This window comes from Cervus canadensis, chromosome 19, assembly GCF_019320065.1.
Source record: "Cervus canadensis isolate Bull #8, Minnesota chromosome 19, ASM1932006v1, whole genome shotgun sequence".
NCBI classification, from domain to species: Eukaryota; Metazoa; Chordata; class Mammalia; order Artiodactyla; family Cervidae; genus Cervus; species Cervus canadensis.
This window is the reverse complement of record NC_057404.1, coordinates 28,727,279-28,740,805: the sequence shown is the minus strand read 5'-3', so window position 1 is coordinate 28,740,805 and position 13,527 is coordinate 28,727,279. Positions and strand designations below refer to the sequence as shown.

At 35.7% G+C, this 13,527-nt stretch overlaps 1 protein-coding gene across 6 annotated transcripts in view; it reads left to right on the top strand.

The window, feature by feature from the left end:
• The window catches only part of FAM13A (family with sequence similarity 13 member A), a 316,062-nt gene that overhangs the window by 48,851 nt on the left and 253,684 nt on the right, over window positions 1-13,527 (top strand). For 4 of the 6 annotated variants that reach the window (XM_043438899.1, XM_043438898.1, XM_043438900.1 and 1 more), the window contains exon 1: window positions 2,575-2,762. The exons of 1 other annotated variant lie outside the window; for it this stretch is intronic. In XM_043438899.1, the coding sequence (XP_043294834.1) occupies window positions 2,716-2,762 (47 nt within the window). In that variant the 5' untranslated portion in view covers window positions 2,575-2,715. Of the gene's footprint in view, window positions 1-2,574; window positions 2,763-13,527 lie in introns of those variants that run through there. One more of the 6 variants, XM_043438909.1, reaches the window with a different exon arrangement.

The following is a 13,527-nucleotide window of genomic DNA, read 5'->3' as shown; positions in this document are numbered from 1 at the left end:
GATTTTTCACCATTGAGGGTAATGCTTGCTGTGGGTTTGTCATATATAGCTTTTATTATGTTGAGGTATGTTCCTTCTATTTCTGCTTTTTGGAGAGTTTTAATCATAAATGAGTGTTGAATTTTGTCAAAGGCTTTCTCTGCATCTATTGAGATAATCATATGATTTTTATCTTTCAATTTGTTAATGTGGTGTATTACATTGATTGATTTTGCGGATATTGAAGAATCCTTGCATTCCTGGGATAAAGCCCACTTGATCGTGGTGTATGATTTTTTTAATATGTTGTTGGATTCTGTTTGCTAGAATTTTGTTAGGGATTTTTGCATCTATGTTCATCAGTGATATTGGCCTGTAGTTTTCTTTTTTTGTGGCATCTTTGTCAGGTTTTGGAATTAGGGTGATGGTGGCCTCATAGAATGATTTTGGAAGTTTACCTTCTTCTGCAATTTTCTGGAAGAGTTTGAGTAAGGTAGGTGTTAGCTCTTCTCTAAATTTTTGGTAAGAATTCAGCTGTGAAGCCATCTGTCCTGGGCTTTTGTTTGCTGGAAGTTTTTGATTACAGTTTCGATTTTCCTTGCCTGTGATGGGTCTGTGTTAAGATCTTCTATTTCTTCCTGTTCAGTTTTGGAAAGTTATACTTTTCTAAGAATTTTGTCCATTTCATCCAAGTTGTCCATTTTATTGGCTAAGAGTGCTGGTAGTGTCTCTTATGATCTTTGTATTTCAGTGTTGTCTGTTGTGATCTCTCCATTTTCATTTCTAATTTTGTTGATTTGGTTCTTCTCTCTTTGTTTCTTAATGAGTCTTGCTAATGGTTTGTCAATTTTGTTTATTTTTTCAAAAAACCAGCTTTTAGCTTTGTTGATTTTTGCTATGGTCTCTTTAGTTTCTATTGCATTTATTTCTGCCTTAATTTTTAAGATTTCTTTCCTTCTGCTAACTCTGGGGTTCTTCATTTCTTCCTTCTCTAATTGCTTTAGGTGTAGAGTTAGGTTATTTATTTGGCTTTTTTCTTGTTTCTTGATGTAAGCCTGTAATGCTATGAACCTTCCCCTTAGCACTGCTTTTACAGTGTCCCATAGGTTTTGGGTTGTTGTGTTTTCATTTTCATTCAGTTTTAAGCTACCTTTTTCACTCTCCTCTTTCATTTTCATCAAGAGGCTCTTTAGTTCTTTGTTTTCTGCCATAAGGTTGGTGTCATTTGTATTTCTGAGGTTATAGATATTTCTCCCAGCAATCTTAATTCCAGCTCGTGCTTCTTCCAGCCCAGCATTTCTCATGATGTACTCTGCATATAGGTTAAATAAGCAAGGTGACAATATACAACCTTGACGTACTCCTTTTCCTATTTGGAACCAGTCTGTTGTTCCATGTCCAGTTCTAACTGTTGCTTCCTGACCTGTGTACAGATTTCTCAAGAATCAGGTCAGATGGTCTGGTATTCCCTTCTCTTTAAAAAATTTCCTCAGTTTGTGGTGATCCACACAGTCAACGGCTTTGGCATAGTCAATAAAGCAGAAATAGATGTCTTTCTGGAACTCTCTTGCTTTTTTGATGATCCAACAGGTGTTGACAATTTGATCTCTGATAGATTGTCATTATTCCCTGAAAAGTATTTTCTGTAAAATATTCATGTGTCCCTCTGATAGAAAGTAGTATACAGACTTAAACTTAAGATAGCAACTTTACTATTTAAATATCAACAAAACAGATCTCTGAGAATTGAGGGAAACTTTTCACATGTCTGCCTGTGAATTCTGGCACATTGTTGGATGTTTTTGGCTTCATACAAGGTTATTGGGGCTTCCCCAGTGGCTCAGTGGGTAAAGAATCTGCCTGCAGTGCAGGAGACACAGAAGACTAGGGTTTAATCACTGGGTCGGGAAGAACTCCTGGAGGAGGAAATGGCAACCCACTCCAGTATTCTTGCCTAGGAAATCCTATAGATAGAGGATCCTGGCAGGCTACAGTCCAAAGGGTCAGAAAGAGTCAGATACGCTAATCCAACTGAGCGACTAGGCACACACAATGTTATTAGACTTTTGTATGAAGCACATATCAAATTCTAAACTCTGTGATATGTGGGTGATTAAAATGCTGCTTAAAAATTTAAAGATTCTTTCCATTTTCTCTGTGCACAGACCCCTGATTATTGAGTTTGGTGTCACTCATGGTGATCCAGGTAGGTCTCCTACATGAAGTTTTTTCAACCAAGAGATTCTTGTTTTTAACAGACTTGAAGACAAAAATGAAATGGAAGATCTGCTGTGGATCAAAGTCCAGCCGTTACCTTAATCTGTGGCAAGAAAACACAGAATTGAAATACCAACCTATTTTATTCACTGAATAAAAAGCTTGTGGTTTTTAGGACGTCTTGAATAAGTCAGTTATTCTTGAAAATTAAAATCAAATGCTTGAGGATCAAAGAAACAGCAAACATGCCTCTTTATAATGGCACATCTCAGTCCCTGGGAATGATTTTCTGAATTAAATGTTGGGATGTATTGTACTTGTGTATCTTTTTTTAACTACCATAAAATATACCTGAGAACAATTTTTGTTCTTTTTTTTTTTTTTCCAGATGACAGAAATGATGCTCAGGAGAGTAAGTTAAGAGCCTTAATAGAAGAGCTGCCAGATACCCACTACTGCCTCCTCAAGTACCTTTGCCAGTTCTTGACAGAAGTAGCCAAGCACCATGTGCAGAACCGCATGAATGTTCACAATCTTGCCACTGTATTTGGGCCAAATTGCTTTCAGTAAGTTGGTGAACTTTTGCTGTTAGTTTCATCACATATGCCCTTTTCCTTTACAACTGCCTAAAATTACTGTGATGTAGAAGCAGATTTCAGACTAGGAAGTCAACCAGTTTATATTGGAGGAATTCCGTCTTGGTATTGGGCATTTTAGCATTTTTTTAATCCCAATTTTTGAGATGAAAGCTATGCCTTTTTATGAAACCATAATTTTTAATGTTTCAAACAACTTTATTTAAAATTCTGGGAATTAGTATTACTTTGACTAAAAACAACATTTAAAAATCAATTTAAAAAAGTGATTAGAAAAAGAGGGAATGAGTTTGATATAGTATGTAATTTTTTATAAATCATTGCTAATGGGTAGAAAGTAACAAGTGGGCTATGTCAGTGACAGAAAAATGTAACTTCAGCTACATTTGTTTTCTAGGAATAGATTAGAAATAAACTAATCTCCTTGGTAGGTGCTATATCACTAGGCACAACAACTTTTCATAAAGCTTTATATTCTCCCTGTTATTCCTCAAAGATGTTTAATCATTAATACATGAAATATGATCTTGCAAACCAGAGACTTTGCTTTTAGCTTTCCTTTTAATATCTCTGATATTAAATACATTTCCTCTGCTTATAAGGAAAGAGAAAGAAAGAGCATTCACAGTTTAAAGCTCTGAGAAATTCTTAAGTTTTTTTTAATAGTATATCTGCTTATCCACTCCATTAATTTACAAACTCATTCAGTGGAACTAGTAATAGTACTGTCTTCAGAATGACTCTAAATATAAACTCTAGCTTAGATCATAGTGACTACAGGGTTGCAAGCTTTTTACAATCTTCTGTGGAGAAAAGTTCTACCTAGAACAACTATCTCCTTTGTAATGTTAGAGATTTACATTTTGAATAATGGGATTTCATAGGATATATTAGGGTCTTGTGAATGAATATCTCAAACATGGTCTCCACTCTTATTCAGGAGCTCTATGGTAATGAAAAGACTGTATTTGTTCTTTATACACGTATCTGCAAAGTAAACCTTGGGTGACCTACATGTAAGAAATAAAAGTGGGAAACACTTTTGAAACCCTAGATTTTAGAAGAGGTGAAAATGAATCTGTAAATAGAATGCTTATTTAGTGACATACAGATCATACCTCATTGCTGATTTGCTGGATTGGGCCTGATCTGGAATTTCTAGTAACCTGCTTCAATTAGTCAAAATATCAAATAAAAAATGAGTTTTATTATATGTTCTTTTAATCAGTATAGCTTTTCAAATTTTTTATTGTGGTAAAATAAACATAATATATGCCATTTTAAGTATGCAATTCAATGGCATTAAGTTCATTCACATCGGTGTGATCTACTAATTGATGTGTATTTCTAAATTTATGGTTATAGAAGTCACTACTATGTACTTTTCTCCTGAAATAAGGTATAATAGTTACAGCACTTAGTGTTTATTGAATGCTTACTAAGTGCTGTACTCATTTATCTGATTGAGTCCAAAGAGGCAGAAGTGGTTTATTTTGAAGTTCCAATATTTAAGATAAGAAAACAGTAGTTAGTTCAGTTCCTGTGACCACAGTTAGGTCAGTGACTATAGTCCATAAATGTTAATAAAGATCATCAGTAGAAAGTCTGCCATTTAAGGACAATTCTGTTATCATGAAGCACTGAAAGACAAATGAAATACTTTTCTTAATAACTTCAGTTCAGTTCAGTTCAGTTGCTCAGTCATGTCCGACTCTTTGCGGCCCCATGAATCGCAGCACGCCAGGCCTCCCTGTCCATCACCAACTCCTGGAGTTTACCCAAAATCATGTCCATAGAGTCGGTGATGCCATCCAGCCATCTCATCCTGTCATCCCCTTCTCCTCCTGCCCCCAACCCCTCCCAGCATCAGGGTCTTTTCCAATGAGTCAACTCTTCACATGAGGTGGCCAAAGTACTGGAGTTTCAGTTTCAGCATCAGTCCTTCCAATGAACACCCAGGACTGATCTCTTGTAGTCCAAGGGACTCTCAAGAGTCTTCTCCAACACCACAATTCAAAAGCATCAATTTTTCGGCACTCAGCTTTCTTCACAGTCCAACTCTCACATCCATACATGACCACTGACTTAGGCGAATAAAATGTATATATTGTATGGTCAGTAGAATGAGATCATCAGTAGATGAGGAAGATTTTTTTCCAAAAGGGGAACTCCTCATTAAAGGCTGTAAATTTGAGATACAAGGTGATATTTTTAAGAAATCTCCAATCATAAAGCTGGAAGAAAATACACCAGTAATATATGATGGTGTTCTGGATACTAGATTTCTAGGTGACTCTTAATTACTATGTTTTCACATGTATTTCCAGTTACAGGTTATTAAATTCAGTTGACTGGGTAATATTATCATTGTAAAATATTCAAACAGTGTAGAGGTATATTGAATAAAAATGTCCTTCAGTAGTTCCTCCCATTCCTCTCTCCTCTCTAGAGAGAAAATTAGTAGCCAGTAGGTGTGTATCCTTTTTGAACACAACCATAAATCTATTTTAAAATATAAATGGGATCAAGGTGTGTATATTGTGAAGCTTGATTGTTTTTATGGTAGCACTAGAACTTTTAATGTCAAAAGATCTATATACCTCATTCTTTAAACTATTAGATAATGGAAATTTATTCTAACTTAGCTATACTTCAATTGATAAGGGCTGAGGTTGTCAATTTTTTTATATTAAAACAGAATTATAGTGTACATCCTAAGTGTGATTCTTTATGTACATCTCTCTCACTGCTTTGTGGAGGTTCTTTAGATCTTCCGGAAAATAATCTTTTGTCTCTTATAAACATTGCAAACATTTTCTCCTGTTCTGTTGTTTGTCATTTAGTTTTATTATGGTGCTTTATACATTTTTAAAATTTTAATTTAATGTGTCATCTCTTCCTCTTTTTGCTTCTCAGAATTTAGGTCTTAATAATATTTCTAAATAATATTAATTATGTTGTCTTGCTTAATAGTGATATATCATAAAAACATTACAACACATATTTTTCTTTTGTCACATTTATAGACTTTTTATGCTTAGGTTTTTACTTTCTCTAGAATTATTTTTGTATGTATTGCATATAGATCCAGTTTGACTTTTCTTCAAATAGATAGCTTACAAAATCATTCATTGAGTACATCTCCCTGCTAATTTACAATACCAGCTCAATCACATATTACTTTCCTGCATATATGAGTTTGTTTCTGTGTTTGTATGGCTCTTTCCTGTTCTCCATATCTATACATTTTCCCTTTCAGAGGAATTTTGGAGTCTCCATGGTAAGTAGTATCTCATTGTGATTCTGATTTGCATTTCTCTGATGACTAATGACATAGAATATCTTCTTATATGCTTATTGACCATTTGTATATCTTTGGAAAAATGTCTATTCATATCCTCAGACCATTTTTAGTTGGATTTTTGTCTTTATGATTGAATTGTAAAAGTCCATTATATATTTTAGATATTAGTCCTTTATCAGATGTGGGATATGCATATATTTTCTCCTATAAGTTGTCTTCTCATTTTCTTAATTGTATCCTTTCAAACAGAAAATGTTTAATTTTCATAAAGTCCAATATACTTTTCTATTGTTACATATGCTTTTGGTGTTGTATCTAAGGTTTTTCCTAACATATTAAGATTTTTTTAAAGAGCTTTATTGTTTTAACTCTTACACTTAAGTCTATGGAGTTAATTTGGAGTTAATTTTTGTGTGGTATAAGGAAGGAGTCCAATTCCATTCTTTTGTCTGTGGGTGTGCAGTTTTCCTAGTACCATTTGTTGAAAATTGAATTGTCTTGGAACTCTTGTCAGAAATTGGTTAACTATATTGTCAGGGCTTATTTATGCACTTTCAGTTTTATTCCATTGATATATGTCTGTCCTTATGTGGTTACCACACTGTCTTGATTCCTGTGACTTTTTAGTAAATTTTGAATTCAACTAGTGTCCATCATCCAACTTTGTTCTTTTTTAAGATTGCCCCTTTTGTTTCCATAATAATTGTAGGGTCATATTGTAAATTTTTGCAAAAAAAAAAAAAAAATAGCCAGCTGGTATTTTGATAGGAATTCTATTGACTCCATAGGTCAATTTGGGGAGTATTATTGCTAGGTTAAGAATATTAAATTGTCCAATCCATGAACACAGGATGTCTTTCTTTTTTATTTATTTTAATTAGAGGCTAATTACTTTACAATAGTGGTTTTTGCCATACATTCACATGAATCAGCCATGGGTGTACATGTGTTCACCATCTTGACCCTCCTACCCACCTCCCTCCCCATCCTATCCCTCAGGGTCATCCCAGTGCACCAGCCCTGAGCACCCTGTCTCATGCATAGAACCTGGACTGGTGGGTGATCTGTTTCACATATATGATAATATACGTTTCAGTGCTATTCTCTCAAATCATCCCACCCTGGCCTTCTCCCACAGAGCCCAAAAGTCTGTTCTTTACATCTGTGTCTCTTTTGCTGTCTTGCACATAGGGTCATCATCACCATCTTTCTAAATTCCATATATATGTGTTAATATACTATATTGATGTTTTTCTTTCTGACTTACTTCGCTCTGTATAACAGGCTCCAGTTTCATCCACCTCGTTAGAACTGATTCAAATGCATTCTTTTTAATAACTGAGTAATATTGCATTGTGTAAATGTACCACAGCTTTCTTATACATTCGTCTGCCGATGGACATCTACATTGCTTCCGTGTCCTGGCTATTGTAAACAGTGCTGTGATGAACATTGGGGTATATGTGTCTCTTTCAATTTTGGTTTCCTCGGTGTGTATGCCCAGCAGTGGGATTGCTGGGTCATATGGCAGTTCTATTTCCAGTTTTTTAAGAAATCTCCACACTGTTCTCCATAGTGGCTGTACTAGTTTGCATTCCCACCAACAGTGTAAGAGGGTTCCGTTTTCTCCACAACCTCTCCATCATTTATTGTCTGTGGATTTTTGGATAGCGGCCATTCTGATCAGCATGAGATAGTACCTCATTGTGGTTTTGATTTGCATTTCTCTGATAATGAGTGATGTTGAGCATCTTTTCATGTGTTTGTTAGCCATCTGTATGTCTTTTTTGGAGAAATGTCTGTTTAGTTCTTTGGCCCATTTTTTGATTGGGTCGTTTATTTTCCTGGAATTGAGCTTCAGGAGTTGCTTGTGTATTTTTGAGATTAATTCTTTGTCAGTTGCTTCATTTGCTATTATTTTCTCCCATTCTGAAGGCTGTCTTTTCACTTTGCTTATAGTTTCCTTCATTGGGCAAAAGCTTTTAAGTTTAATTAGGTCCCATTTGTTTATTTTTGCTTTTATTTCCATTACTCTGAGAGATGGGTCATAGAGGATCCTGCTGTGATTTATGTCGGAGAGTGTTTTGCCTATGTTCTCCTCTAGGAGTTTTATAGTTTCTGGTCTTACATTTAGATCTTTAATCCATTTTGAGTTTATTTTTGTGTATGGTGTTAGAAACTGTTCTAGTCTCATTCTTTTACAAGTGGTTGACCAGTTTTCCCAGCACCACTTGTTAAAGAGATTGTCTTTTCTCCATTGCGTATTCTTGCCTCCTTTGTCAAAGATATGGTGTCCATAGGTGCATGGATTTATCTCTGGGCTCTCTATTTTGTTCCATTGATCTCTGTTTCTGTCTTTGTGCTAGTACAATACTGTCCGGATGACTGCAGCTTTTTAGTAGAGCCTGAAGTCAGGCAGGTTGATTCCTCCAGTTCCCTTCTTCTTTCTCAAGATTGCTTTGGCTATTCAAGGTTCTTTGTAATTCCATACAAATTGTGAAATTATTTGTTCTAATTCTCTGAAAAATACCATTGGTAGCCTGATAGGGATTGCATTGAATCTACAGATTGCTTTGGTAGTATACTCATTTTCACTATACTGATTCTTCCAATCCATCAGCATGATATATTTCTCCATCTATTTGTGTCCTCTTTGATTTCTTTCATCAGTGTTTTATAGTTTTCTATATATAGGTCTTTTGTTTCTTTAGGTAGAATTATTCCTAAGTATTTTATTCTTTTCGTTGCAGTGGTGAAGGGAATTGTTTCCTTAATTTCTCTTTCTGTTTTCTCATTGTTAGTGTATAGGAATACAGGGTTTCTGTGCATTAATTTTATATCCTGCAACTTTACTATATTCATTGATTAGCTCTAGTAGTTTTCCGGTAGAGTCTTTAGGGTTTTCTATGTAGAGGATCATGTCATCTGCAAACAGTGAGAGTTTTACTTCTTCTTTTCCAATCTGGATTCCTTTTATTTCTTTATCTTCTCTGATTGCTGTGGCTAAAACTTCCAAAACTATGTTGAATAGTAGTGGTGAGAGTGGGCACCCTTGTCTTGTTTCTGACTTTAGGGGAAATGCTTTCAATTTTTCACCATTGAGGATAATGTTTGCCATGGGTTTCTCTTATATGGCTTTTATTATGTTGAGGTATGTTCCTTCTATTCCTGTTTTCTGGAGGGTTTTTTTTTATCATAAATGGATGTTGAATTTTGTCAAAGGCTTTCTCTGCATCTATTGAGACAATCATATGGTTTTTATCTTTCAGTTTGTTAATGTGGTGTATCACATTGATTGTTTTGTGAATGAAGAATCCTTGGATCCCTGGGATAAAGCCCACTTGGTCATGATGTATGATCTTTTTAATATGTTGTTGGATTCTGTTTGCTAGAATTTTGTTAAGGATTTTTGCATCTATGTTCATCAGTGATATTGGCCTATAGTTTTCTTTTCTTGTGGCATCTTTGTTTGGTTTTGGTATTAGGGTGATGGTGGTGAGTTTGGAGGTTTACCTTCCTCTGCAATTTTCTGGAAGAGTTTGAGTAGGATAGGTGTTAGCTCTTCTCTAAATTTCTGGTAGAATTCAGCTGTGAAGCCATTTGCTCCTGGGCTTTTGTTTGCTGGAAGATTTCTGATTACAGTTTCAATTTCTGTGCTTGTGATTGGTCTGTTAAGATTTTCTATTTCTTCCTGGTTCAATTCTGGAAAGTTATACTTTTCTAAGAATTTGTCCATTTCTTCCAAGTTGTCCATTTTATTGGCATATAGTTGCTGATAGTAGTCTCTTATGATCCTTTCTATTTCTGTGTTGTCTGTTGTGATTTCTCCATTTTCATTTCTAATTTTGTTGATTTAATTCTTCTCCCTTTTTTTCTTGATGAGTCTGGCTAATGGTTTGTCTATTTTATTTATCTTCTTAAAGAACCAGCTTTTAGCTTTGTTGATTTTGGCTATGGTCTCCTTTGTTTCTTTTGCATTTATTTCTGCCCTAATTTTTAAGATTTCCTTCCTTCTACTAACCCTGAGGTGCTTAATTTCTTCTTTTTCTAGTTGCTTTAGGTATAGAGTTAGGTTATTTATTTGATTTCTCACCCGTTTCTTGAGCTAGGCTTGTATTGCTATGAACCTTCCCCTTAGCACTACTTTTACTGAATCCCGTAGGTTTGAGGTTGTTATGTTTTCATTTTCATTCATTTCTAATGCATATTTTGATTTCTTTTTTGATTTCTCCTGTGATTTGTTGGTTATTCAGAAGTGTGTTGTTCAGCCTCCATATGTTGGAATTTTTAATAGTTTTTTCTCCTGTAGTTGACATCTAATCTTACTGCATTGTGATCAGAAAAGATGCTTGGGATGATTTCAATTTTTTTGAATTTACCAAGGCTGGATTTATGGCCCAGAATGTGATCTGTGTTGGAGAAGGTTCTGTGTGCACTTGAGAAAAAGGTAAAATTCATTGTTTTGGGGTGAAATGTCCTATAGATATCAATTAGGTCTAACTGGTCCATTGTATCATTTAAAGTTTGTGTTTCCTTCCTAAATTTTCTGTTTAGTTGATCTATCCATAGGTGTGAGTGGGGTATTAAAGTCTCCCACTCTTATTGTGTTGTTGTTAATTTCCCCTTTCAGACTTGACAGCATTTGCCTTACATATTGCGGTGCTCCTATGTTGGGTGCATATATACTTATAATTGTTATATCTTTTTCTTGAATTGATCCTTTGATCATTATGTAGTGTCCTTCTTTGTCTCATTTCACAGCCTGTATTTCAAAGTCTATTTTATCTGATTGGAGTATTGCTACTCCTGCTTTCTTTTGGTCTCCATTTGTGCGAAATATCTTTTTCCAGCTCTTCACTTTCAGTCTGTATGTGTCCCTAGGTTTGAGGTGGGTCTCTTGTAGACAACATTTATATGGGTCTTATTTTTGTATCCATTCAGCCAGTCTTTGTCTTTTGGTTGGGGCATTCAACCCATTTACATTTAAGGTAATTATTGATAAGTATGATCCCGTTGACATTTACTTTGTTTTTTTGGGTTCAAGTTTATACACCTTTTCTGTTTTTCCAGTCTAGAGAAGATCCTTTAGCATTTATTGAAGAGCTGGTTTGGTGGTGCTGAATTCTCTCAGGTTTTTTTGTCTGTAAAGCTTTTGATTTCTCCTTCATATTTAAATGAGATCCTTGCTGGGTACAGTAATCTGGGTTGTAGGTTTTTCTCTTTCATCACTTTAAGTATGTACTGCCATTCCCTCCTGGCTTGAAGAATTTCTGTTGAAAGATCAGCTGTTATTCTTATGGGAATCCCCTTGTATGTTATTTGTTGTTTTTCCTTGCTGCTTTTAATATTTGTTCTTTGTGTTTGATCTTTGTTAATTTGATTAGTATTAATCTTTGCTTAGTCTTGGGGTGTTTTGCCTTGAGTTTATCCTGTTTGGGACTTTCTGGGTTTCTTGGACTTGGGTAGCTATTTCCTTCCCCATTTTGGGTAAGTTTCCAACTATTATCTCCTCAAGTATTTTCTCATGGCCTTTCTTTCTGTCTTCTTCTTCTGGGATTCCTGTGCTTCAAATGTTGGGGCATTTAACATTGTCCCAGAGGCCTCTGAGGTTGTCCTCATTTCTTTTAATTCTTTTTCCTTTTTTCCTTCTTGCTTCATTTATTTCCACCATTCTATCTTCTACCTCACTTATTTTATATTCTGCCTCAGTATTCTACTGTTGTTTCCCTCCAGAGTGTTTTTGATCTGATTTATTGCATTATTCATTATTGACTGACTCTTTTATTTCTTCTCGGTCCTTGTTAAACTTTTCTTGCATCTTCTCAATCCTTGTTTCCAGGCTGTTTATCTGTAACTCCATTTCATTTTCAAGATTTTGGATCATTTTTACTATCATTATTCTGAATTCTTTTTCAGGTAGACTCCCTACCTCCTCCTCTTCAGTTTGGTTTGGTGAGCATTTATCATGTTCCTTTATCTGCTGAGTATTTCTCTACCTTTTCATCTTGTTTAGATTTCTGTGTTTGGGGTGGCCTTTCTGTATTCTGGCAGTTTGTGGTTCCTCTTTATTGTGGAGGTTCCTCCCTGTGGGTGGAGTTGGATGAGTGGCTTGTCAAGGTTTCCTGGTTAGGGAAGCTTATGTCAGTTTTCTGGTGGGTGGAGCTGGATTTCTTCTATCTGAAGTGCAATGAAGTGTCCAGTAGCAAGTTTTGAGATTTTTTGGGTTTGGTGTGACTTTGGGCAGCCTGTATATTAAAGCTCAGGGCTATGTTCCTGTGTTGTTGGAGAATTTGCATGGTTTGTCTTGCTCTGGAACTTGTTGGCTCTTGGGTGGAGCTTGATTTCAGTGTAGGTATGGAGGCTTTTGGATGAGCTCTCATCGATTAATGTTCCCTGGAGTCAGGGGTTCTCTGGTGTTCTCAGATTTTGGACTTAAGCCTCCTGCCTCTGGTTTTCAGACTTATTCTTACAGTAGCCTCAAGACTTCTCCATCCATATAGCACTGATGTTAAAACATCTAGGTTAATGGAGAAAAGATTCTCCACAATGAAGATCATCCAGAAAGGTTTGCTGAGTTACATGGAGAAGAGAAGAGGAAGGAGGGAGATATAGGGGACCAGGAGGAGAAGAGGGGGAATCAAAAGGGGAGAGAGCAGTCTAGCCAGTAATCAAATCCCTATGTGTTCTCCACAGCCTGGAACACCCAGAGAGGTTCACAGAGTTACATAGAGAAGAGAAGAGGGAGGAAGGAGATAGAGGTGACCAGGAGGAGAAGAGGGGGGTCAAAAGGAGAGAGATCTAGCCAGTAATCAGGTCCCTAAGTGTTCTCCACAGCCTGGAATACCCAAAGAGATTCACAGAGTTGGGTAGAGAAGAGAAGGGGGAGGGAGGAGATAGAGGTGACCTAGGGGAGAAAAAGGAGAGTCAAAAGGGGGAGAGGGCAGTCAAGCCAATAATCACACTCCTGAGTAAAAATGGGTACTGAAGATTGGATTCTTAAAGGTACAAAATTGGTAACAAATATGAAAAAGCAAAGATTAAAAATCTAGAGGTTAGACTCTCAAAATTGCAACATTAAAAAAACAAAATAAAATCACAAAAATTATAAGAAATATATATGAAGTTTGCTTTAAAATAGGGTCTTTTTTTGCAAGGTAATAGTAGGTTATAAAAATTAAAATTAAAGAAGTAATAGGAGATTTTAAATTAAAAATATAAAAAAATTTTTTAATGATAATAGTAAAAATATATCTATGAATTTCTCTGGAGCTTTTTGTGGGCAGTGTGGGGTCCATTCAGTTTCAGATAGTTCCTTGTTCCAGCTTATACTTCTCAAGATCTGTAGGCCCTTCCAGTGTAGTCCGTGCTAACTACAGGGTTTTAAATGTTGCACCTGTCGCTTCCGAAGCGGTTCCCTCTGTTTATTTTGGC